Source organism: Mya arenaria, chromosome 13, assembly GCF_026914265.1.
Source record: "Mya arenaria isolate MELC-2E11 chromosome 13, ASM2691426v1".
Classification (NCBI taxonomy): Eukaryota; Metazoa; Mollusca; class Bivalvia; order Myida; family Myidae; genus Mya; species Mya arenaria.
Genome location: NC_069134.1, coordinates 51,804,960 through 51,832,544, shown reverse-complemented (window position 1 = coordinate 51,832,544; position 27,585 = coordinate 51,804,960). Strand labels below are relative to the sequence as shown.

At 36.2% G+C, this 27,585-nt stretch overlaps 1 protein-coding gene across 2 annotated transcripts; it reads right to left on the bottom strand.

Annotated features, from left to right (window-relative positions):
• Positions 1 to 357: 357 nt before the first annotated feature.
• Positions 358 to 10,432, bottom strand: LOC128214664 (uncharacterized). Of its 2 annotated transcripts, none has more exons than XM_052921242.1 (2): positions 10,280 to 10,432; positions 358 to 3,524 (listed from the first exon to the last, which is right to left on the bottom strand). In XM_052921242.1, exon 2 carries the CDS (start codon positions 3,508 to 3,510, stop codon positions 2,737 to 2,739), a length of 774 nt encoding a protein of 257 aa, XP_052777202.1. In that variant the 5' UTR covers positions 3,511 to 3,524; positions 10,280 to 10,432; the 3' UTR covers positions 358 to 2,736. The 2 variants fall into 2 exon arrangements, with proteins under 2 accessions (XP_052777202.1, XP_052777201.1); XM_052921241.1 differs by lacking the exon at positions 10,280 to 10,432 and adding an exon at positions 4,133 to 4,266.
• Between the last annotated feature and the right edge of the window lie 17,153 nt (positions 10,433 to 27,585).

Below are 27,585 nucleotides of genomic sequence, written 5' to 3'. Positions count from 1 at the left end.
AACAAGCAATGCCAGTAGAGCATAGGCCCTCGTGGGTTCTTGTTTCATTTAGTTTCTTCTCAAGCTCAGCAAATCAAAATTGAATGCAAGTCTCTTTTAAGTCTCATTCACTTGGAGACTGATCCCCTTGCTCGTCTATTTCACAAGTAAACGTCGACGTATTGGTTTAGACTTGGTCATAGGGATCAGCGGGCAGAAGTGTTAACCTTGGCCATCACCAAGAGATGAATATATTCATATGAAACTTCAAACATGAACACATCTTGTTACAGTGAGTATATATGTATTGTAGCACGACCCATCACTCTGGCTTTAACAATTATTAAGTTATGCCCCTTATTTGCACGGAAAAAAATATACGAATACAAATTTATTATTACGACAACGCATACATGATTAGCAAATGCAATTACATTGGCTGAATATTTTCTTAAATTCAATATTAAAAAGAAACTGCAGAAAGCTGTTGGCGCCGCTACTTAAGAAGCGTGCTCAAAGTTTAAGAAAAAAATAAATACCGCACTGACTTGCGGGATACTTGATAGTTGAGAAATATTGTGATGCTTTTTGATAGTAGATCATCTCAGCGACCCCCTTCTCTACTCTGGGATGTACGACCAAGATACAAGTGTGTATACATGTTTTAATACAATTGTATAACAAATTGTTAGCATTCTGTTTATCATTTTATAAACAAAGTAAAACAAGGTTGAAAGGAACTCGCTCATGTTTTTTGTAAAAATGCACCTTTTTCGAATGACGAAATAAAGTTTGGCAAATCATTAGGAGTGTTAAAACTATGATACCGACGGCAACAGTTGATATATGCTCAAATATTCTCTTTGAAGTCCACGATATAGAAGTGTTAGTAACGCGTTTCAACTAAAGGCTTAAATGTTAAGTTATCCTTAATGTTTGTGTATGAGACCTTGTGGGTGTGAGGTTTTGTTGTCAGTTTTCCTTGGCTGTACCGGCGTCGTTAAGCACCTCACTAAAACCAGAATATAAGTTTACACTTTAAGTGATTTTTTCTGTAATTTCGGTATCAAAGAGTAAACAGTCATACTATAACTGTTTTTAGATGCATGACCGGGAAAAATGGTACAAAAACATAAGCGAGTTCCTTAAAGCTGCACTCTCTGACTCTCACAGATTGATCGTTTTAACAAAGCAAAAAAAAATTGTCTTGGAATGAGGCATTTTTGCGTAAATGTCTGGAAACCAGTATTAAAAGATCAGATCGCAATTTATCATTATTAAGTTTGAATTTATGTGCTATGTATAAAAGCGTTACTTGAACTTTTCGGCAGTTTATTTGAGAATGGTTATATTGAAAATTGTCTATTATGACTGAAATGAAGGCATTGATCCCCAAATCAGCCGATTCTGAGAAAACTTTTTTTAAAGTTTCAAAAACTGACAATCTGTAGAGTGCAGCTTTAACGAAGCAGCAGGCCTGGATATAATTCAATATAAAACAATAACTTTATACATGTATATAAAATTATTTAACATTTTTTCCGAAAAGGAAAGCCCGTTATTTTCAAACAACCATTTAATATAAAGAGTGCAAACTCTTAAACAAGTCAATTTTGTGTCCAGAATTGAAATCACATTTTCAGAACGATAGTTAGCGGTAAAATTATTTTATCACTCAAAAATATATAGCTCAATATACATATCAAACTCCTCTGATAGCTCCAACACTGGGGTGTTTGTTCTTCAAGTTCCGCAAACGTATCTTATCAAACAACCTGTACGGGAAATCTTGCCGATAAAGATCCATCAAGATACATGGCAATATTTCACTCAGACAAGTGGCAAACTTAATCTCGCACAATATTCAGACAATGTTAATTTGGGTCTCTAGGGTCATATGTTCCTGTTGGAGGAAAAGAAAATCAATGGAACCCAACAAATTGTTTTTCTGGAAGACAATTAGCGGCTTTTTGCGACAATGTCCAAAGACTCTAGCGAGTAAAAACTGATCACTTCCACTCACGCGATGTAGAGGATTTTCTATTAATGTTTTCTGGTTTGAAAACATCTACGGTCTCAACACGTTCCACAAGCTTTCAATAGGGCCCTGCTTCTTCTACTTTTTGGTGCAGCTTCTATCTTTTCCTACTTTTTTATATAAAAAAAACGATCCACTCTACTTGACAGTGTACACTGCTCCACAAAGTCTTTACGTTTCGTAATTTGATGGTAGTCATTTTAATTGCTCAAGGTTTATAGAATTTATTCGATGTAAGCTTAAAATCAATTAAACCACGCTAGATGCAATGTCATCCTTTTCTCGTTTGAGCTATTTAATGACACACTACAGAAATGATGGGTCTATAATTGAATAGTTAATTGACAGCTGGGAGCTTGCTGTTGACCCCGTGACCTTGTAAGTTACGTATCCATTTGGAATGTGCAATACCACTCTACCTTTCGCCACATCGATAACTGGTTGACAGATGGGGTTATATATAACAGTTTGTCACCCGTACATGCAATCGATGAAGAATTAAAGAAAAACTTATTGATTTCAAGTTATCATTATGTATGCTCTTACACCCAAAATGCATGACCTTATGAATTACCATGAAGTTGATCTACATTAGCGCTTAATGTCAATGTCTTAAATATCACATTGTAATTGAATGTAAATTCATTTCACCCGCTACACATCTAGTACGTAAATGTTATTGGCAAATTAAAAATTGATATGTAATCAAATGTATTCTCTTATTCGACATTTTCATTCTCGTCAGCGTCACTAACATCTTTGAGGGCTATTTGGCTGAGTTTCACGTGCTGCTCAATTCCAAACCTACATTTACAACGCCCTTGGGAGATAAAATAAACCCCGGTTTTGTCCACTCTAAATCCACCGTCCGCCCGGAAAATATTCCGTACGTCTGCTGTAATGGTCGTTATGGGCGAGTTGTCTCGCTTGCTTCTCAAGGTCACGTGAATTTTACCCTCAAATTTAGTTTCACACTTGAAATGGCTTGTGTACTCATCCTCTTTTAGCACCAGGTCCGCTTTCGTTTTGAATTTTGGCGGGACGCTGATTTGGTTATCGACCGACCAGACGAGCTCTTCTTCAAACGACTCAGCGTCTGCTCGCTTTACTGACATCTCACCTTTGAACCCAGCGTTTGCCTCTATGACTGGATTTGGCGGACACAGCTTAATTTCAAGACTCATTCCAATAGTGTAACATTTCTCCATTGATATGCTACATGTTGACTTCGTCCTTCGTTCCGTTTTTAACGTGTACACCTGCGGCTGGTCAGTGTCGTTTGTAAAATGCGCGGTAAAGAGCACGTGGGTTTTCGGTGTCGACTGTTTCACTTGGTCGTAGTACTCGGTTTTCCCGTGGTGAATACGCACATGGCGCCAATTGATATCGGTTGAGAGGATGTCGTCTGCATCCTTCCGTTGACTCTTGTCGAGCTGGAACTCGTTGACATACGTACGAACGCACTCCTCTAGGTCCAAGATCTCCTGCGACATTCCGCTGTGCCACCCTGAAAACACAGGAAACACGCTTGATTAAAATGTGCTAAGTATTTGCCTCAAATATTTGGAGCTCGTAGAACAAGATGGACACCTCAATTATAATATTAAGTCATGATGTTGTTACTCCATTGAACTGGCCGTATATGAACATTGTTAAAGGTAAGGTTTGTGTCGGCAACAAATCGCTTTTGCTTAGTACATGTACTTCAAGACGAAATTTAATTAGTCATACATGTTCGCTTACACAAGAGTTAAAAACCTCCGTGTATCATAGAATCAAACGTCTGCTCTAGATCCAACATAGCCGATGTTTTTATTTCATAAAACTGAAGAGATTTTAAAATAAGGAAAGTGACCTTAGTTAAGAAATGGCTTAAGAAGTTTTATGAATACCGCCCCAGAACTGTACACGTGAGTACTGCATTGTTTAACAGTTTTATGCAAAATTCAATGTAATTCTAGACATAAGGAATTGTAGATTTATGGCTCAAATTCCATATTTCGATTGTTTTTGTACCGCTAGCTATTGTAGAAGTAAACTGGATAGAATTAGAAACTGTTGAGCAACTAGCAATTTAAGAAATAATAAAATATTAAAAGAGAAAAAACTGTCTACCTTTATTAGGAGCGAACATGCTTATCCATTAAACGCCTTGAAAACCTTATCACGACCAAACAGTTGCCAAACGTTGCTTACACGCAATATATTTCAGTTTTATGGTCAACCATCAATCACAAGGTAAGGGTTGCCTGTTGATTAATCTCTATATGATATATCTATGTGTGTATTACATACTTGCGAATTTTAATCGCTTAAGGCAAAATTAAATCGTTGTCAACAACACAAAAACTCAAACACGGTTGCAAGTAATTCATATCAATTAAAAACAGGGCCAATCAACGATTATTTCCGTTTATTTTGCTATTTTTTTATTCACCAACGCCCGTTTTCATGAAACACATAGAGGATAATTGTTTGTGTCGGTGTAAGATAGTAATATATTTCACCGAGTGAACATCAAAGGTTGGTGTCCGAGAGGTGAAAGATATTGCGATTTTACATTGAAATGAACCATATTTATTTTTATTATATGCATAAAAAGGATATTAATTTAAATAACACTTAATTGCATCGTAACGATGAAATAAAGGAAATACACGTTACGATGAAACAAATGACAGAACACGTTACGATGAAACAAAAGACAGAACACGTTACGATAATACAAATGACAGAATAGGTAATACTGAAACAAATGACAGAATAGGTAACACTGAAACAAAAGACAGATCACGTTACGATGAAACAAACGACAGAACACGTTACGATGAAACAAAAGACAGAACACGTTACGATGAAACAAATGACAGAATAGGTAATACTGAAACAAATGACAGAATAGGTAACACTGAAACAAAAGACAGAATAAGTTACGATGAAACAAAGAACAGAACACGTTACGATGAAACAAAGAACAGAACACGTTACGATGAAACAAAGGACAGAACACGTCACGGTGAAACAAAGGACAGAATACGTTACGATGAAACAAATGACAAAATACGTACGTTACGATAAAAACAAAGGACAGAACACGTTACGATGAAACAAATGACAAAATATGTACGTTACGATGAAACAAAGGACAGAACACTTTAATATAAAACAAAGGACAGAATACGTTATGATGAATAAATAACAATACACGTTACGATAAAAACAAGGACAGAACACGTCATGATAAAACAAAGGACAGAACACGTCATGATAAAACAAAGGACAGAACACGTAAAGATGTCCAGGGTAATCAACTGAAAGAAAAATCAAATGGCATAAAAATAAATGTCAGGAGAACCGAAAGCAATTTACCGAAATACGCCATTTGTACATTGACAATATACTATGGCAGATGGTATACATGTATATATATTTACCCAGGCTAACAATGTAGGTAATGGACACGAAGGGACGTGAACGATGTAATTGGAAATATCGAGATATGTCATTAACTAAACTGACTTCATGCGACTTTCTGTAATTGAAGATAGTGTCAAATTGCTGAACTTGATGGGGAACTCTGCCATTGGCGATCAATTTTCAAAGTGAAACCTTGGTTAAACTTGATATAAGACGCGAGAGTTTATAAGTATATAATAAAACTAAGGAGAAGCCAGAATCCATGTAATTTTCGTAGTTATATCATTATATTTGTTTTAAATGAATAGAGGCTATCAATAACAATGGTTGAAATAACCATGCGAACCATGCGTTGAGTATAATACCAATCGAAAGTTCCATATTTTTCGTCCAATATGCACTGGTATCATAAACCGACTGCAATAAATAATTTGCCTTGGAATATTAGTATTTGTTTTGGTTCGATATTGCTATGTTATTTGCCGGATTATTTACTTTGAAAATTGCCTTAACTCCCTGGATATCAATATAACAGATAGTTCAGCGTTCAGTCAATTTCGTTCAAGACAAGCGGAACTGTAAACATGCATTTAGGAGATGAAATAACTCAACTGCTACACAGTTTAACCTAGTACTTTGAGGAAAAAAGAGGAAATTTCATAGAAAATTCTAATGGTGTCGTCGTCGTGCTGTCTTCTTTTAAAAATTGGCATTTATCATAAACAAAAAATCAAACTAGACACATTTACCCATGACAATACTCGTATATATCACGCCTCCAACATAAATGACGCAACGCCATTGGTCCAGGACTGGTCACGCGCTGACCCTATATTTTTCCATATTGGGTCATTGATCTTTATATTGTACCAAAAAGGCGTCTATTTTCCGATTTTAATGAAAAAAGAGACATTTTGTGATGGTGTCTTCATGAATGTCAAGTTTGTCCAAGTGATATATTCGCTCGAACCCGAATAGGGTTTCCAACGCCCCATAAATCCAATATATGGGCACCTGCCACCCCCAAAAGCTATGATGGGTTACATGGCCCTAAACTCTGGCATGAACATTTTTCGATTTGTTTTTTATTTTATTTTGAAACTAGGACGTGCATTAACATGTTTGACTCTTTTCTTTTAATCATTTCACTCAACCATTACAATGTATGACAGCTTTAGCTAGGAAAACCAGAAATCTTGTAAACACGTTAAGTCAATCAATATTTTGAAAGAACTAAACGTAATGGAAGAAGCTCTCTGCAAGAGCTCTACGTAAAGATGCACACCAGAGATAGCAGTCCTCCTCCCCCGGAGGGAAACGAGATAGCGGTGCACGAGACGGCACGTGGCTCGCAAGATTGCTGATAAGCCCGCTTTGAAACGTTTCAACGCTTCTTCGCCAGGTAGATTGTTACAATATATGTATACCTGTGATGCCAAAACAGATGTAACATGTTTGGAAACAGAATTGATCGTTTTCGGTTTAATATATATTCCAGATTTGTTTTTCGAAAACAGTCCAAGACACTGGTGATTGATTGAAAAATCGATATTTTGAAGGGAAAGGAGAATGATTGAAAGAAAGTCTTGCCCTATTGAAATAAACTCAAAAATGACACGATGCATTGGCGTTAAAACATCCGTATAAAATACAGAACTGAAGAAAACAAATACAATCTCAAGCTTGAACATTACGAAAACTACAACAATAACAAGCAAACCAAGATGGATTAGAAATACACAAAAACAACTCTTAAGGGAATTCCTGGCAAACATGATATATGAAATTGTATTTTCATGTTTATAATACGTCGCTTACAGCAAAACACTCGTATACTCTTAATGAAACTACATGTAATTAATGCAATTACTGAACACAGGCCTGAACAAACACAGAATGTCGAGTGATAGTCTCCCTCCCCTTACAAACCACTTCTAGTACAATGATAAAGACGATATGAATAATGAAATAAAGTCTCACACAATTCAGGGAACAAAGGTCCTTGGTCATTGAAGGCAATAAAATAAACATTGTTGTAATGTGTGATGCATTTTGGCTCCCCCCTGTAATTGACAATATAACGAGGATTTACGATGCCCTGATGGATGTTTTATCACATGTAAAGATGCTTGCTAGGGTCGCCTTACATCGTGTTTTTATCATGTATTTATTGTTACTCTGAGGTCCACAATGTACTCAGTAAATACTACTATAACAGTGAATATGAAACGTTAATATAAGTTTTGTCTTATCCGTAGTTCCCATGTACACACGAATACTAAATATGGCAATAGAGCTTACTTATAAGTTGTACAAGAAATGCAGAATTATATCCCTCTTGGGCTTCATTACTTTTTGCTTCCTCGGCAGGATTTCAGAAACATTTTTTTATATTATTGTTACAACGTAATTGTTATTATCAGTAGTAGTGGTGGTGGTGGTGGTGGTGATTGCAGTAGTAGTAGTAGCTGTAGCAGTAGTTGTAGCAGTAGCAGTAGCAGTAGTATAAGAATTAGTTGTTATTAGAAGTAGTAGTAATGTGTTATATTGCTTGTCCTGAATAAAGATTGAAAAACCTTTTTTTAATATCAAGGATCGTTTTCTGTTAGTTTGTCTAAGAGTGATTTATAATGTACTGCATTTCAGATCAGATGCAAGACCATTCAAGTACATAAAGTTGAAATGTACGTGGGTAACGATTTATTAGTTCTTTAAAAATATTTTATTGAAATCGGGGCAGAATGTAACAGAAACCTGAAACGAATGTTTAGTAACGCTTTTATAAAATTGACATTCGTGCAAGTTAAAGACTTATAACCTTCAGCACGGAATACGCTTGACACATTACTGAGTCATTTACTCGCAGAATAACCAAGGAAACTTCATGCGAGGCTATTATGTATGCGACAAATCCCACCGTTAATAATTCATTAACTGTTGATGAATCCCCCAGTGTGAGCTCAGGTTAATACGCGTTCAATAAAGTCCAGAAATGCAATTATTATAGAAATAAATGTCACACAAATGGCGAATACTTATAGCTCACTAAAATGTTGCGCTATGTTTACAAACACAGTTCATATAGCTTATATATACCTATAATAAAGAATACTATATTTATGTCCGAATATGAGTAATATTTGAACAATTATTATGTTTATGTATACAGAATAACATATATATGAAAGTCAGATTAATACTTACTAGTTTTAGTCGACATTTCCTATTATATAACCAATAAACATGTTGTTCATAAATCTTTGTAGTTTTGTAAGTTTGCCTAAAACAATAATGAAATACTATTTATTTATACTGAACGTGTTTTTACTTTAAGGTATTTAATGCTAATCGCGTATAAATTCCATATCTTTCTAACTACCATATCTGAAGTTGATGTATAAATAATCAAGAACCACGAATTCCTCTCTCCAGCCATATAGCTGGACAATTATGGTATGTTGTTCTGTATAATTATCAAATGAAAATAACATCACCGGCGCATCGCAGTGACCCTGGAGCTGGAAAATTAAATATAATTGTTTTTAGGTTAATCTGCACAGGGTGTAATGGCTTAATTCATACTTAAGTCATTACAAGTTGCTTTTGATGTCAGGTTTTGCCTAGTGCCGGTCAAACGCGAATACTCAAATATCATTTATTCGAGGATGTTTTTGGGTGATGGATGCAGATTGTACAAAGTCATTCCAAGCTGCTTTTGGTCGTAGATTTTAACTAAATGTTGGTCATATCTTTTTGAGTCATGCATCCTTGTTGGATTTATTTGCTTAGGGGTTATATCAAGTAGATTTATTAAGGATGTGAATCCGGACTCTCGTTTATGTTGTGTTCCTGCATTTATTTAACATACATACGTTTCTTTTTTGGCTGAGCGAATGGTTAAGAAGAAGAAGAAGAAGAAGAAGAAGAAGAAGAAGAAGAAGAAGAAGAAGAAGAAGAAGAAGAAGAAGAAGAAGAAGAAGAAGAAGAAGAAGGAGGAGGAGGAGGAGGAGGAGGAGGAGGAGGAGGAGGAAGAGGAGGAGGAAGAGAAGGAGGAGGAGGAGGAGGAGGAGGAGGAGAAGAAGAAGAAGAAGAAGAAGAAGAAGAGTAATTTGTATAAATACAATCTTGGCTGTTATAAAGCATTTTCAGATTTGTTTTCATATTTCCGTTTTCTGCAATAAATAACAAATTTCATGTCAAATTCCATTTTATGTAAACTCATTGCAAGGACAAAACAAAACAAAACAAGAATCGTACATGTAGGCAGGAATGAAGAACAGTATAGTCTTAAGAGGCGGTTTCCTGAACAATTAGAACAACCATTTGGTGTTACCGTATTGTTTTGAACACGGATGATAATTATACATTATACTTCAATTTACTCTGTTGAAATTTAAGCCATCCTCCACCATTTTACATAAATTATCGCTTTACTTATGTGCGCCATGTTTGTTTAGCTTTACCTATTCCACGGTGTAAATAAATCAGATCTGAGTATTTAGTTTCGATTATTTATCAATAAAATTGAGTATCGATCAGAGTAAATTCAATGAACTTTGTTTACTTAATAATCTGCGTGGAAACATGTTCATTCAATGGCCATCAAATGTTAATACACGGCTTGGTTCAACCTAAAAGCATTTTATTTTTTTATTAAATTGATAAAAATAACACATGAATCTGTCCTTTTTGAAAGGTTGTATTTTAATATATATGCTTTAGAAAAAAATCACCACAAATGATGCAAAATAAACTATCAACGACGATGCCCTTAATGCAGCCATTCTTTCAAATCTATAAAAAGAAATTATATTGAACAAAATAATAAAAACAATCGTTACTCACCAATTAATTTCCAAATTAAGTACAATTAAATCCTTAAATTTCCAATGAATGAGCCACTGATCATGAAATGCGCCACTGAGCGACTTCGACGTTAGTATACGCGCTTTCCGCCCACACAAGTAATCGGAAGTGCCCGCGCAGAGCGCAATGCGCAAGCTCAGGCAAGCCTCATTTGAAATAACACCCTAATCATGAATTTCGTAGTTTTTTTTTATTTTTATCAAATGTTAACTGATATGAAGTTATTTACTATGTTTATATACGGCTAAACTGAGTATTAATTACTGTGAATACCATTGCTTTCGACTGTTCTCCGAAAATAAATAAATTCAAACCAATTGACACGATTATAAAGCAGTATTTTTGACATCGCAGCAACGTTATTATAAAGTGACGAATATGAAACCCCAATTTATTACATTAAACTAGATTAATGAGAAATACCCGATAAGCTTGCATTGTATACATTTAATAAATGTGAATATGCCATTCAAAGAAGTTGAGATAAATATAAGGGAGAAAACTTCAATAAATAATCGAAAAACTATCGTGTTACTCCTCTTTGTGCGTTATTCGAATATAGTATCGCAATTGAAAACCATTTTTTAAAAGAAAAACTTTTAGTAGACTCTAGTAATGCTGTGTTGGACACCATTTTACTCGGCTGCACTGTAATATTGTACAGTTTACCGGACTGTGGTATTGCTCAGATAGGGGACAGTTTACTGGACTGTGGTATTGTCCTGATAGGGGACAGTTTACTGGACTGTGGTATTGTTCTGATAGGGGACAGTTTACTGGACTGTGGTATTGTCCTGATAGGGGACAGTTTACTGGACTGTGGTATTGTCCTGATAGGGGACAGTTTACTGGACTGTGGTATTGTTCTGATAGGGGACATTTTACTGGACTGTGGTATTGTCCTGAAAGGGGACAGTTTACTGGACTGTGGTATTGTTCTGATAGGGGACGGTTTACTGGACTGTTGTATTGTTCTGATAGGGGACAGTTTACCGGACTGTGGTATTGCTCAGATAGGGGACAGTTTACTGGACTGTGGTATTGTTCTGATAGGGAACACTTTACCGGACTGTGGTATTGCTCAGATAGGGGACAGTTTACTGGACTGTGGTATTGCTCAGATAGGGAACATTTTACTGGACTGTGGTATTGTTATGATGGGGGACAGTTTACTGGACTGTGGTATTGTTATGATAGGGGACAGTTTACTGGACTCTAGTATTGTTATGATAGGGGACAGTTTACTGGACTGTGGTATTGTTATGATAGGGGACAGTTTACTGGACTGTGGTATTGTTCTGATAGGGGACAGTTTACTGGACTGTGGTATTGTTATGATAGGGGACAGTTTACTGGACTGTGGTATTGTTATGATAGGGGACAGTCAACTGGACTGTGGTATTGTTCTGATAGTTGACAGTTTACTGGACTGTGGTATTGTTATGATAGGGGACAATTTAACTGGACTGTGGTATTGTTATGATAGGGGACAGTTTACTGGACTGTTGTATTGCTCTGATAGGGGACAGCTTACTGGACTGTGGTATTGCTCTGATAGGAGACAGCTTACTGGACTGTTGTATTGTTCTGATAGGGAACACTTTACTGGACTGTGGTATTGCTCAGATAGGGGACAGTTTACTGGACTGTGGTATTGCTCAGATAGGGAACACTTTACTGGACTGTGGTATTGCTCAGATAGGGGACATTTTACCGGACTGTGGTATTGCTCAGATAGGGGAAAGTTTACTGGACTGCGGTATTGTCCTGATTGGAAACATTTTACTGGACAGCGGTATTATTCTGACAAGGAATATTTTACTGGACTGTGGTATTATCCTGATAGGGAACATTTTACTGGACAGCGGTATTATTCTGACAGGGAATATTTTACTGGACTGTGGTATTATCCTGATAGGGAACATTTTACAGGACAGCGGTATTATTCTGACAGGGAATATTTTACTGGACTGTGGTATTATCCTGATAGGGAACATTTTACTGGACAGCGGTATTATACTGACAGGGAATATTTTACTGGACTGTGGTATTATCCTGATAGGGAACATTTTACTGGACAGCGGTATTATTCTGACAGGGAATATTTTACTGGACTGTGGTATTATCCTGAAAGGAGACAGTTTACTGGACTGTGGTATTGCTCAGATAGGGGACAGTTTACTGGACTGTGGTATTGCTCAGATAGGGGACAGTTTACTGGACTGTGGTATTGCTCAGATAGGGGACAGTTTACTGGACTGTGGTATTGTTCTGATAGGGGACAGTTTACTGGACTGTGGTATTGTTCTGATAGGAGACAGTTAACTGGACTGTGGTATTGTTCTGATAGGAGACAGTTTACTGGACTGTGGTATTGTTCTGATAGGAGACAGTTTACTGGACAGTGGTATTGTTCTGATAGGGGACAGTTTACTGGACTGTGGTATTGTTCTGATAGGGGACAGTTTACTGGACTGTGGTATTGCTCAGATAGGGGACAGTTTACTGGACTGTGGTATTGCTCAGATAGGAGACAGTTTACTGGACTGTTGTATTGTTCTGATAGGGGACAGTTTACTGGACTGTGGTATTGTCCTGATAGGAGACAGTTTACTGGACTGTTGTATTGTTCTGATAGGGGACAGTTTACTGGACTGTGGTATTGTCCTGATAGGAGACAGTTTACTGGAATGTTGTATTGTTCTGATAGGGGACAGTTTACTGGACTGTGGTATTTCTCTGATAGGGGACAGTTTACTGGAGTGTTGAATTGCTCAGAAAGGGGACAGTTTACTGGACTGTGGTATTGCTCTGAAAGGGGACAGTTTACTGGACTGTGGTATTGCTCAGATAGGGGACAGTTTACTGGACTGTGGTATTGTTCAGATAGTGGACAGTTTACTGGACTGTTGTATTGTTCTGATAGGGGACAGTTTACCGGACTGTGGTATTGTTCTGAAAGGGGACAGTTTACTGGACTGTGGTATTGTCCTGATAGGGGACAGTTTACTGGAATGTGGTATTGTTCAGATAGGGGACAGTTTACTGGACTGTGGTATTGCTCAGATAGGGGACAGTTTACTGGACTGTGGTATTGTTCTGATAGGGGACAGTTTACTGGACTGTTGTATTGTTCTGATAGGGGACAGTTTACTGGACTGTGGTATTGCTCTGATAAGGGACAGTTTACTGGACTGTGGTATTGCTCAGATAGGAGACAGTTTACTGGACTGTGGTATTGCTCAGATAGGAGATAGTTTACTGGACTGTGGTATTGCTCTGATAGGGGACAGTTTACTGGACTCTAGTATTGTTCTGATAGGGGACAGTTTACTAGACTCTAGTATTGTTCTGATAGGGGACAGTTTACTGGACTGTGGTATTGTTCTGATAGGGGACAGTTTACTGGACTGTGGTATTGCTCTGATAGGGGACAGTTTACTGGACTGTGGTATTGCTCTGATAGGGGACAGTTTACTGGAGTGTTGTATTGCTCAGATAGGGGACAGTTTACTGGACTGTGGTATTGTTCTGATAGGGGACAGTTTACTGGACTGTGGTATTGCTCAGATAGGAGACAGTTTACTGGACTGTGGTATTGACAGTTTACTGGACTGTTGTATTGTTCTGATAGTGGACAGTTTACTGGACTGTGGTATTGCTAAGATAGGGGACAGTTTACTGGAATGTGGTATTGCTCAGATAGGGGACAGTTTACTGGACTGTTGTATTGTTCTGACATTTTACTGGACTGCGGTATTATTCTGATTGGGAATATTTTACTGGACTGCGGTATTGTTCTGATAGTGGACAGTTTACTGGACTGTGATATTGCTCTGATAGGGGAAAGTTTACTGGACTGTGGTATTGCTCTGATAGGGGACAGTTTACTGGAGTGTTGTATTGCTCAGATAGGGGACAGTTTACTGGACTGTGGTATTGTTCTGATAGAGGACAGTTTACTGGACTGTGGTATTGCTCAGATAGGAGACAGTTTACTGGACTGTGGTATTGCTCAGATAGGGGACAGTTTACTGGACTGTTGTATTGTTCTGATAGTGGACAGTTTACTGGACTGTGGTATTGCTAAGATAGGGGACAGTTGACTGGACTGTGGTATTGCTCAGATAGGGGACAGTTTACTGGACTGTGGTATTGCTCTGAAAGGGGACAGTTTACTGGACTGTGGTATTGTTCTGATAGGGGACAGTTTACTGGACTGTTGTATTGTTCTGATAGGGGACAGTTTACTGGACTGTGGTATTGCTCTGATAAGGGACAGTTTACTGGACTGTGGTATTGCTCAGATAGGAGACAGTTTACTGGACTGTGGTATTGCTCAGATAGGAGATAGTTTACTGGACTGTGGTATTGCTCTGATAGGGGACAGTTTACTGGACTCTAGTATTGTTCTGATAGGGGACAGTTTACTAGACTCTAGTATTGTTCTGATAGGGGACAGTTTACTGGACTGTGGTATTGTTCTGATAGGGGACAGTTTACTGGACTGTGGTATTGCTCTGATAGGGGACAGTTTACTGGACTGTGGTATTGCTCTGATAGGGGACAGTTTACTGGAGTGTTGTATTGCTCAGATAGGGGACAGTTTACTGGACTGTGGTATTGTTCTGATAGGGGACAGTTTACTGGACTGTGGTATTGCTCAGATAGGAGACAGTTTACTGGACTGTGGTATTGACAGTTTACTGGACTGTTGTATTGTTCTGATAGTGGACAGTTTACTGGACTGTGGTATTGCTAAGATAGGGGACAGTTTACTGGAATGTGGTATTGCTCAGATAGGGGACAGTTTACTGGACTGTTGTATTGTTCTGACATTTTACTGAACTGCGGTATTATTCTGATTGGGAATATTTTACTGGACTGCGGTATTGTTCTGATAGTGGACAGTTTACTGGACTGTGATATTGCTCTGATAGGGGAAAGTTTACTGGACTGTGGTATTGCTCTGATAGGGGACAGTTTACTGGAGTGTTGTATTGCTCAGATAGGGGACAGTTTACTGGACTGTGGTATTGTTCTGATAGAGGACAGTTTACTGGACTGTGGTATTGCTCAGATAGGAGACAGTTTACTGGACTGTGGTATTGCTCAGATAGGGGACAGTTTACTGGACTGTTGTATTGTTCTGATAGTGGACAGTTTACTGGACTGTGGTATTGCTAAGATAGGGGACAGTTGACTGGACTGTGGTATTGCTCAGATAGGGGACAGTTTACTGGACTGTGGTATTGTTCTGATAGGGGACAGTTTACTGGACTGTGGTATTGTTCTGATAGGGGACAGTTTACTGGACTGTGGTATTGTTCAGATAGGGGACAGTTTACTGGACTGTTGTATTGTTCTGACATTTTACTGGACTGTAGTATTGTTTTGACAGGGAATATTTTACTGGACTGCGGTATTGTTCTGATTGGGAATATTTTACTGGACTGCGGTATTGTTCTGATTGGGAATATTTTACTGGACTGCGGTATTGTTCTGATTGGGAACATTTTACTGGACTGCGGTATTGTTCTGATTGGGAATATTTTACTGGACTGCGGTATTGTTCTGATTGGGAACATTTTACTGGACTGTGGTATTATTCTGACAGGGAATATTTTACTGGACTGCGGTATTGTTCTGATTGGGAACATTTTACTGGACTGCGGTATTGTTCTGATTGGGAATATTTTACTGGACTGCGGTATTGTTCTGATTGGGAACATTTTACTGGACTGTGGTATTATTCTGACAGGGAATATTTTACTGGACTGCGGTATTGTTCTGATTGGGAACATTTTACTGGACTGCGGTATTGTTCTGATTGGGAACATTTTACTGGACTGTGGTATTATTCTGACAGGGAATATTTTACTGGACTGCGGTATTGTTCTGATTGGGAACATTTTACTGGACTGCGGTATTGTTCTGATTGGGAACATTTTACTGGACTGTGGTATTATTCTGACAGGGAATATTTTACTGGACTGCGGTATTGTTCTGATTGGGAACATTTTACTGGACTGCGGTATTGTTCTGATTGGGAACATTTTACTGGACTGCGGTATTGTTCTGACAGGGAACAATTTACTGGACTGTTGTATTGTTCTGATTGGAAACATTTTACTGGACTGCGGTATTGTTCTGATTGGGAATATTTTCCTGGACTGCGGTATTATTCTGACAGGGAATATTTTACTGGACTGTGGTATTGTTCTGATGGGGAACATTTTACTGAACAACGGAGAATTATTTATAATTGCAATAATTATCTGGAAGAGAACAACTTACAAATAGTTTTGTATTGTTTTGATTGGGAAACTTTGTTTATACTGTGATATTTTTCTGAATGATATTATTTTACTACCCGGTATTTTATAATTTTAAATTGTAAATATAATTTTGTTTTTATTTTGGCACAATGGAATACTACATTCCGGTAAATTGTTCTGCCTTAACTAAAGGCATAAAAGGCATCTGATTGACAGACATGAGCTTTTCAGTGCCTTGTGGTATCATTTGAAAGGACGAAAATTTAAAACAATACCGAAAATATAACATAAAACAATATTTTTTAGAACAGAACAAAACAGAATTTATTACACGTAAACTATACAGTTGTTTGTGTTTCATATACATATTAAATATATTACAACTACAATTATGCAATGTAGTGTGACATATTAAATGAATATTATAATCAATTTATGTTTAAGGGTGTATTGGAATTGTAAATCACAAGTCTATCAAACTATAATAGTATACAGAACAGATCAGAACATATTCTATTACACTTAAATTTTACAGTTTTTGTGTTTTGTTTACATACAAATGTATCAACATTACAACTAAACTATGCTGATAGCGACTAGTATTATTGACATATAAAGGATGAACTGGAAAAAGTGCATTGCAATTATCAAAGTTAGTACAAAAATATTATTTGACATTCGTATATGTATTCATGTTGGAACAATCATTTTCAATATATAATTGAATACATGACAAATATAGAATGAAATATCATAACATAAGGGTAAAACATGATTTAAATATTCTAAATGATAATGTAAAAAAACTACTTATAACGATGAACAATTAATGCTATGGTTTATATAGTTATTCTAAATAAAGTATAACGAATGTTAAATGCTTCCGATATATATTTACCTAACATAAATGCTTCAGATTTGTTTTGTGTATTAAACAGCAGTACAAGATTAAACATACTAGGTCTAACTCTAAAAAAAACGTTTAATATAATTTTGTCTCAACAGAACATATGATGAACACTTAAACATAAAGTGATACTCATCTCCTAATTCATTAGAATCACATAATTGACAATGACGCAAGTTTCTATCTAGCCTGCCATATCTACCAGTATGTTTGTTTTTTTAAAACTATGAGAACAAATACGTAATTTTGTAATAGCAAAATACAGTAGACTTCAATCATCGCGAAATATGTCAGTTTACGTCCGATGTCAGTTGAAAGAAAAAAAATACACAAACTGTTTTAACTTTATATTATACTGTAATACTGGTAATTCATTTTCCTTATTAATAATCAGCCATTAAACGCATGTCCAATGAAACCGAAATGATATGATCACCATGCATTAAACATTACATTGAGGTTAGTGGAGTTATGAATAAGGTAACTAAGTTGTGGTTCGGAGTCCTTAAATCAGACCATCCCTGAGGTATTAAGGGGTCAATACTCTTTCCATATTGTTTTCGATTTAAGATTAGGTTGTCTCCCTTCTAATTATTTGCTAAAATATATATTTATGGAGGATAATGAATATTAATGGCATGTATAAGTACCTTAAAATGGGTCCCAGTCGAACATGCCTTTACTGAAACACTTGTCAGCTCAGAAATAGAAAAGAAATGGACACAACATGGAATGATTTATTGAATGTGTAAAATCACAAAGAAGCAAACGGTAACAAATATGAATATTTTGTAAACTTGTAAGCGGCTTTGTCGACAGATGTCGTCCTGTTTATAGCATGTTTTGTATGATAGCTGTATTATTACTGAAATAAAAGGAGAATTACAGGATATTCGCACAAAAGGGAATAACATTCACATTTATTTGTATTTCAACCTTCTCATAATCGTCAGATTGTTACTGACAGAAAGGAATGACACCCGAGAGAATCATTGAATGACTTCAGGTACTCTGGAGTTATGGCCCCTCAATATTCTTGTAATGTGAAGCGCGGACAGGGGCTATAATCATAAAACTTCCTGGTGAAAACTTTCAACTGAGTGGGTTTTTTCGAATTTTAACACTGAATATTTTGAATACTCTTTATATCTTCCCGATTAAGTCATATGCCTTTAGATATTTTCCTTGCTTTTTTCATATTTTGGGAAAAAACATTCCGAGTAAGTTGTCTGTAAATTCACCTTCGAAAAAACATTTTTTTTTGTCATTTAGTTGAAAATATTTATTAGGATGCTTTATAAATATGGACCCAGGTGATGCTGAACTTTTGTTCTATTATATATCTATGTCTGTACTAGAAGAGAACGCTGTTGGTTTTCTGTACTGCTTTATAAGGTATACTGAAGCTAAATAATATGCATCGAAATTTGATATACGAATAAAAGACATTTTATAGGATTAATAAATTATGATACCACAGAAAGACAAACAAGAGGTTTTGAAAGGAAAGTTGATTTATTTTCATCGTTATTTAAAACAATTCCAGACTTCTTCTATTACTCGAAAATTACCACCGATTTAATTTAAATATTTGTCAAATCTTGCAATCAAAATATTGTTACTTCTATGCCTCAGTATCATGTTCCGTAATTTACAGTGTATCTGCATTTTAATTTAAATTAAAACCCAACCCTGTTTCTGATTTTATCATGCAAGATTTGTTAATTTACGAATTTCGAAAGATAGGCGATGCAACCCTCATTAGATAAACTTTGAAAAAGAATGCTTGCAACCTGAAGATGCAAACAAATTCGTAAAGGATGAACTCGGATTACGAAGTTAATTATACAAATATATTAACCCGCTGGTGGTGAAATGTCAAACACTATTACAGTTTACGAATATGAATACTGTGTTCATGTCATTCTAAAATATAGCAATGACGACGTTTAAGTCATGAAGTCATGATATGAAACATAATGAAAAGCCATTGACACAGTTGTAAGAAGGAAGAGAAGAACATCCGAATTATCCATATACACCGCGGGGGTATGGGGTTGTCTATTACAGGAAACGCATATGAATTATGTTAACATGCCATTCAAAGATGCATCAATTACGACGTTTAAAGGAACTTGCTTATGTTTTGGTGCCAAAAATCTGTTTTCTGATAATGCATCTGAAAACACTTAAAATATAATCATTTTAATCTTAGATAGCGAAACTGCAGAAAAAATACTTTTAAAGTATAAAAAACCTGATTTGGTGGGAGCGAACCCTGGGCGTCAATAAAAAGAACAAGAACACCAATAGCTTATCCATTCGCCCATACGGATTGAATCTTTTGAGCGCCAATGGTCGTCAATGTAAATGGTTATGTGTTTGGGTATATAGTGCGCAGGTTTTTTCCATTATGACGTCATGTTAAGTCGTTATATGCCTTATTTTATTTGATAAGCTGAATTGCACTTGTTTAACTTCGAACTGAAAAAAGGAAATGGTTCACCACCTTAATATTACTGAAAATAAACGTTTTTATATTTGTAAGTTGAATTACAGCTGATACAGCCAAGTGTTGAGAGGTCGTTGGTCCGAGCCCCATTAGGGGCACGTTTTCTATGACACAAATATGACACTAGTATGACACAAGTAGTGGTTTCCGAAAGGAAACGTAGTCGAGAGCATTTTTTTCAGCTTGAAGGCTGCCTGTACACTCAAAATTAAACAAGTAAATTGTCATCCTCCGCCAGATTGACAAATCAGATGACATGGAAATGAAGTGTTGGTGAATATTTCAAACCGAAATGCAATACGGTTGTTGAGTGATGGACTCTAATGATCATTTGATATACGGTATTAGTTTGCAAGCAACAGTTTCAAATAAGATTTAAAAAATGTAGATAGTGAAGAATTAAGATTTGACCTTGTTACCTAGATTTTGTCAACACTTTTTCAAGTGTCAAACCAATAAAATAATTCATCAAGGCAAACATTCTGATTAAGTTACATGTAGATCGGACAAGAACTATTCTAAAAATATAGGCTCTAGAGTGTTCCCAAAGATTTTCTAAGATTAAACCTAGTGACCTAGTTGTTGACCCCATGTGACCTAGTTTCAAACAAAGCCAAGATTTCATTGATGCGAATTTTGAAGAAGTTTCAGGAAGATTCCAGCGGATATAATGCCTCTGTTTGTTCTCAAGTTCTTAAATATTTCACCGAACGATCTAGTTTTTGACCCCATTTGACCTTCTTTTTGACTCTACCAAGATTACATCAAGGGGAACATTTTGACCACAAGTTGAACAAAGCTGACCAATCAATACCACTATTAGGTTCCAGAAGTTTTTGAAAAATTTGACCAAGTGACCTAGTTTCTGACCTCATGTAACGCAGTTTCAAAGTAGTCATTGATTTCATAAAGGAAAACATTCTATTTTTTAAAGATACTTGACCGGATGTATTGCCTTAAGAATATCCAAAGTTTTTTTGGATAAAGATATCATTAATGGAAACAACCTGTCCAAGTGTATACAATATCAAAGCAATTACCATGAAACACAAAAGACAAAAAACAACCTAGTTACTTTACTGATGTGACCAAGCTTTAAATTATTCCAAGAGTTGAGCAAGTGGAAACGTTCTGATTAAGTTTAATAAATAGTGGACCAAGTATAATGTTCTCTAGTGTGTTTTAAACATCGTTGTAAGATTTGACCATGTGGCTTAGTTTTTGACTCATTGTGACCCAATTTTACAAGCAGTTGGGGCTTAATCAAGGGGAACATTCTGACCAAGTTTGAACATAATCTAAGTAATCCTAACCAAGATATGTTTCCGATAATGTGGTTCCAGACAAAAAATACTAAAATTGGACCAAGTGACCTATCTTTTGACCCCACATAACCTAGTTTCAATGTAATCGAAGGGTTTATAAAGGTTATCATTCTGGTACAGCTACTTGAATATTGGACAAAACATAATATCACTAGTTTGTCTAAAATAGTTTTTTTAGATTTGACCTAGTGACATAACATTAGACCCCATATGACTCACAGTTACAAGCAGTCCACTTGACCAATCCGTAGTATGAGATGGTTCCAGCCAGGAAACAATGTGACGGACAGACGGACGGACGAACAGGCAACGCCAAATCATCATTCCCTCCAGAAACCTTCGATTCGGAGGGGGATGATAAAGTAGGTAACTAGGTATGTACTATCGAGTCTTCTTTGTTTGCTCATTACATTCTATGGCATGTGTCATAAATTAAGAAAAGGCATAAAGTGTTGTCATTAATTTAGCCAAATTAGTTTTTATCTGTTCATGTCAACAATTTACTCATGATATACTAACAACGTATGATAGTGCAAACTTTCAATTAACGAGTCATAATTTAAACATCACATGGACGTTGTGTTGATAAACCTTTGCATTACCTTAAATACCCTAAATGTTCTGACCCTAAAATTGTATCTTCTCATTATGCGCCATCAAATAAAGATAGGGCAATTTTAATATCATTGGCACTTTTATATCTGTGTTATCTTAGAGCTAGTTACGAAATTGGCCATTGTCCGAACATCCAGGAGGTGTGGACGCGAATTGCCGGGATATATTCTGCTAACCATGGTGCCCTTATCTGGAGGAGTCCCACATATATAGGGTTCTTGTTCGGTGGGGCTTTACCCAGCTTTGCCGATTGATAAGTCAACCATCTGAGTTAGTCCAAATAATTGTACGTTGACGGATTTTTTTTATATTTTTGTTCACAAAATCCTTCACGTACAAATTGTTTAGTATCAAAAGTGGGTAGTTGTTCCGATCAAGATTCCGGGTTAAAGCATACAGCGTCTATAAAATATCATAAAAACAAGAAATATTACCAGATAATGTTATTTTATATTAGTTCCGTACACAAAAACTAAATATCCAACTTATATTTATGAGTTTGACGGCTTTTCTTCATTTCATTCTGTTAAAACATACCGATATATACATGAATGGCACCTGCAAGGCTTTAGGGCATAGTTTTAAATCGCTCGGAACATTTCGGCCATGGCCGAGTTGTTACGATTGTATAACGAGGTCTATCTCGAAGCTTTGTCGGAGGAGGCCGAGTTATTACGATTGTATCGAGTTGTTCCCCTTCGCATAATTGTTGTCTGTGTTTAAATGCTTGTTTAGTGCAAAATAACATTTCACTTACATGGTAAAATATGAATATAACTCTTTATGATCAATTTCAACCATAAAATACTTCACTTAAAACAATTTCAATATTTTTAAAACACCCCCGTTTTTTGCACATTCCCGTTTAGACGTTAGGGATTGGAAGAATCCCGTATAACACGTCTATTATTTTAGACTACCATCTGATTATGAGAAATGTAACCCAGGGATTGTGTAGCTTTTATATGACATTGAAACGTCTTGAACACATTCTTTGTAAACTTTTGTCATGAGCTGTTTATTTGTTATGTTTTAAAGGCATAGGTTATCGACACTTTCACTTATGAGCTCAATCGGAACACCTCTACCATTGTCCAACAAATATGACCCGAAGCTTGCCGGAGATGGCCGAGTTGTTACAATTGTTGAGAACTGTCAGTCAAGCTATGATTCAAATCTTTTTCATAGTATTTGTTTTAGTGATATGAAGGAGATTGGTTATTCTGGACAAACGCAGTGCATCAAAGATTTGGGTTTAATCTGATAAAAACGTTGATGATGAAGGTTACCAGTTTCATATGAACTGTTTCTTCAGGACCACTATAACTGGTGTTTTAAGCGCAGATGATAGAGAAAAATTACAAACTATACATGTTAAAATGTCCGCTCCAAGATCATTTTCGTTATGGACAGTTTTAGTTTGATGGCATATTCCAAATGTATTACGCCGAATCTATGAAAATGTAAATGCTGGCCTACGGATTGATGCACGCTCAATTTACATTGCTTGTCAAAAACTATTAAAGGCGTAATACTGAAAAGTACTGAAAAGTTGTTTTGAGGCTATAGATCAAAGAGACAGCGGTAATCTGAGTCGAACCACTACATATATTGAGGGAAAAAGAAAAGATTCAATAGCTTATGATAGTTTTGATCTTTTCATGCGACATGTTCAACCATTGATACTTGTCCGTTGTCTGGAAAGGCGTGTAAAAGAACAAAGTGGCGGATAAGGACATATTTAAGGACATCCATTTTTAATATACGGGCATGGTTTTATGTGGTCCACTTTCACAATATTTGAGTTCATGAATTAACTTTATTTATTCAATTTAGACTAGCATTTTTTGTTTTTCTTCAGTTTATAAAAAACATTCTACAGCCGTACAGCCAACAGGTATGAATCTGTCTCTTCAGTGGTAAAGTAACTGCTGCAAACTGGGTTTTTTCTTTGCAAACTGTTTTACAACAACAGTTATATTCCCGTCCATTTCTTAGTTTGCCAAAAGTAAATGTGAACCACGAAAGTTTCGACAGCTCTTTTTCTTTGCACCACCGTAAAGTGGTGGAGCTGGCGTTTACAGGCCGTGCAGTATAGCCCCATTTTATCAATATGTGTAAATTCTGGCCGCATACATATACAGTGTGTGTATATCACGTAATAAATTACGTCAAATATGCTACGTCGGAAAGGACATTCTGCTTAAAATAAAGACTTAAATCAGAGATAACTTTTCTTTAACTACACCATTTTAAATAAAACAAAGGGCAGTCTATGCCGCTTAAATAGCCCCGCCTTTGTTTTATTACCGAAGTGTGATAAGGTGATTAGTTTCATCAAACAGTTCGACAACCTGTTTCCAAAATAATGTTTTGACAGTGCTCCGTCAGACGGCCGTATTTTGAAAAGTTTTATCGGAGTGTTTTAAGAAACTTAACTCTCAATCAAACTCTGGTAAAAGACCGAAGGGGGGTGGGGGGGGTGGGGGGGGGCTCCATCAGCAGCGAAGACTGCACTATTTTTCAATTAAAATGGTGAAGAAATAGTTATCTTTGTTTAAAGTCTTCATTCAAAGCAAAATATTGCCTTCCGACGTAGCATTTATGACGCAATTCATCACGTGGCATACGTGTACACACTGAAATATCATCTTAAATAGCAAATTACTGATACATGTATATTAAAACAGAAACTGAGCCTTTATTTCATTTTAGGTAAGCTTATTTTGCTGTCGCATTTATTCAATCTGTTCCCATTATACCATAGTTCAAAATGTTTAAGTCGCATTGAATATAAAGCACGAAGCATTTCCTCCTGTAACATTCATTTTCCGTAGCGGTTGTATTTTCTACACCGTACGGTAAATTGATACTCAATGATTGAACTGATTGAACTGACCATATGAAATAATTAAATAGTCCAGTGGTGTTTATATTCTATGTACTCTAAGTTGAGATAATTGAGATGCATAACATGATGAGATATAATGCTAACAAAAATGATCATCAGATTTAGGGTTATAAGTACTGAGTTTTGTTACTGGAGGTTGTATTTTACACATTTTTTCAAAATAAACGTCATTTTAATGCCGCACTATTTTGTTTTACGACGTCATTATAACACCGCGCAAATATACTTGTTATGACGTGACGTCAGCAAAGTGGAATACGGCCTTATTTCACTGGAGTAGAAGATGGATAAGCGTATGTTGCGATATGTATTGCGTGTGGGTTAATGATAGTTATATAATAAAATATGTTATTGTTAATGCTATGGTATGCATGCCAGATGTTTGAGGTCATCTCTCTGTTGTTTTTTTCTGATTCAAATTATATCTTCTTTTTTTAATCCAGATATTCGAGGTTCCTTTTTTGACAAAACTTTGACCTCGACAGGAAGTTAGCATTCGGGTAAACAAGAGATCCAAACTTATCATATGCATCGTATGTACCTAGCCATAATTCGTATGGGCTAGTGATTTCTGGCCAAGTTCGATGACCTTTGAAATGGTTTCAGACTCTTCTGAGTTTTGGCCCTAAAATTGTTTATCGCGTAGAGTTATTTTTGTATAACGTGTTTATAATGATCCACTTTTGTTTATATAAACGTAAGACAAAAACTCTACCTTATCATTCATTAAAATAACCTTTAATGGTATACAACGATGTTCGGAGACTAAGAAATAACACATCTGATGTTACACAAATACACACATTTTTATTTAAAAAGGAAAGTTTATATCTTTTCGCTGTAATAAAAAATGTTTCAGATATTTTTCTGCTTCTCAAATTATACAACCAGCGTGTGGCAATGTAAATGTGTCAAATCTGGCAATATATTTTGTGACTTTTATGCCTGAATATCATGTTTCCTAATTTACAGTGTGTCTGGATTTGAATTTAAATTAAAAACCAACCCAGTCTCAGATTTTACCACATGAGTTTGTTAATTTATTTATTGGTGATGCCATCCTCAATAGATATGTTTTGCACAAGAACGACTTAAAATGTTGTAAACTGATTATAAAAGGTTGAAATCATATTACAAAATGAAAACTCAAATATTTGAGATTGTGGTCCATATTAACACTTTATTTTAGCTCGATTGTGAAGAGAGCTGAATAAGACAAGAGTCCTTTTAAACACGGCCACTAAACTCCAGCTCCACCAGAAGTAGAAGTAAACATAGGGCACAGCTGCACAACGGAAGTGTCGACAGCTCATTTTCTTTGAACCGCCGTGAAGTGCTCCGAGCTGGCGTTTAGTAGGTTTGCTTTACGATAACAAATACTTTTGTCATGGGTCGGAATGGAAGGTAGATGTATTCCAACTCGAGTGAGGGATATTTTTGGAAACGACGTTTACCGAATTTCCGTAAATATGCGAAACGACGTTTATATGCATGATCTTCCACGATAGACCATGGTGGATGCTTTTCTCCCACCCGTTTCCAGAAAAAGAAAACAATTAAGTTTTTGGTGGAACTCCTTTTGTCCATTTGCACTGACTCGCGTAGTAATACACGTGTAAACATTGATAATGTTAGGACGTTAACTAGTTCGTTAATAGGCCCGATTAAAGCATGCCATAGAAAAACATCTATTTGAAACCACAAATTGTTCTTTTGAAACATTCATGTGAATACGAAAGTATAGTTGAACATTACAAATCGTAGCTTGGCACTTGAAATAGTTCGAACCATTTTACAGTACACTACATTGACTGATTCAAAACGTTGTAAATTAATGAATCATTTATATTATTTGAATGCTGATATATTAACATATCCACTTTATCAACACTTCGACTGAGTTTAAATTCCAAATCAGATATTTTCATATATACGGATATTGCCCGAACTGGAAACTATGTAACCAACGAATACATGCACTCTCTTACGTTCGTCCAACAGAAAAGTTAATTCTAGCACAACGGATAGGCATTTCCGGTGAATTCAGCCGTGCTGGAAAACTCCATCTGGCATCCCCCCATGACAGATGAGTCACGCTCTGTGACGTAATAATTTCAATTTCTTTTATAATACTCGTTATGTAATCATAATTATGAAATTCAAATAGATGAGTTCCATTAACATAAACTTTACAAAAATAAACTTTGAAAAACAAAACAGATAACCCTTAAAAGACGTAACGTCGAAGGAACTTATTGACGTATGCAGTGAATACAAATTACTGCGCGTCATGACGTCAGTAAACATCATCGCACGCGCTTTTTGGTGATATGTACAAAAATGCGCTTTTTTTATATATATTTTCTTCACAAAAGAATGTGATTTAAGATATGCTAGAAAAAATATCTATCATTTGTGTCCGTTCCGGATAGAAAAATCCGACCCTCGGGCACGCTGCGTTGCCGGTAACACGGCAAGCCTCGTTACCTGGCAACGCAGGTGCCCTCGGGTCGGATTTTTCTATCCGGAACGGAAACACATGACAGATATTATTATTCTTGAACTTGACCAAAATGGAAACAAGTAAGCATGTTTGAATACGTTACGAAAACGATATAAATACAATGTATCAATGCTAATAAATACCATAAAAAACGATACACAATAAAAACAATATTTCAACAGAAAGATTTGAGTGTAGATTTAAGTGTTTGAGCGCACTAAAACAAATTGCACA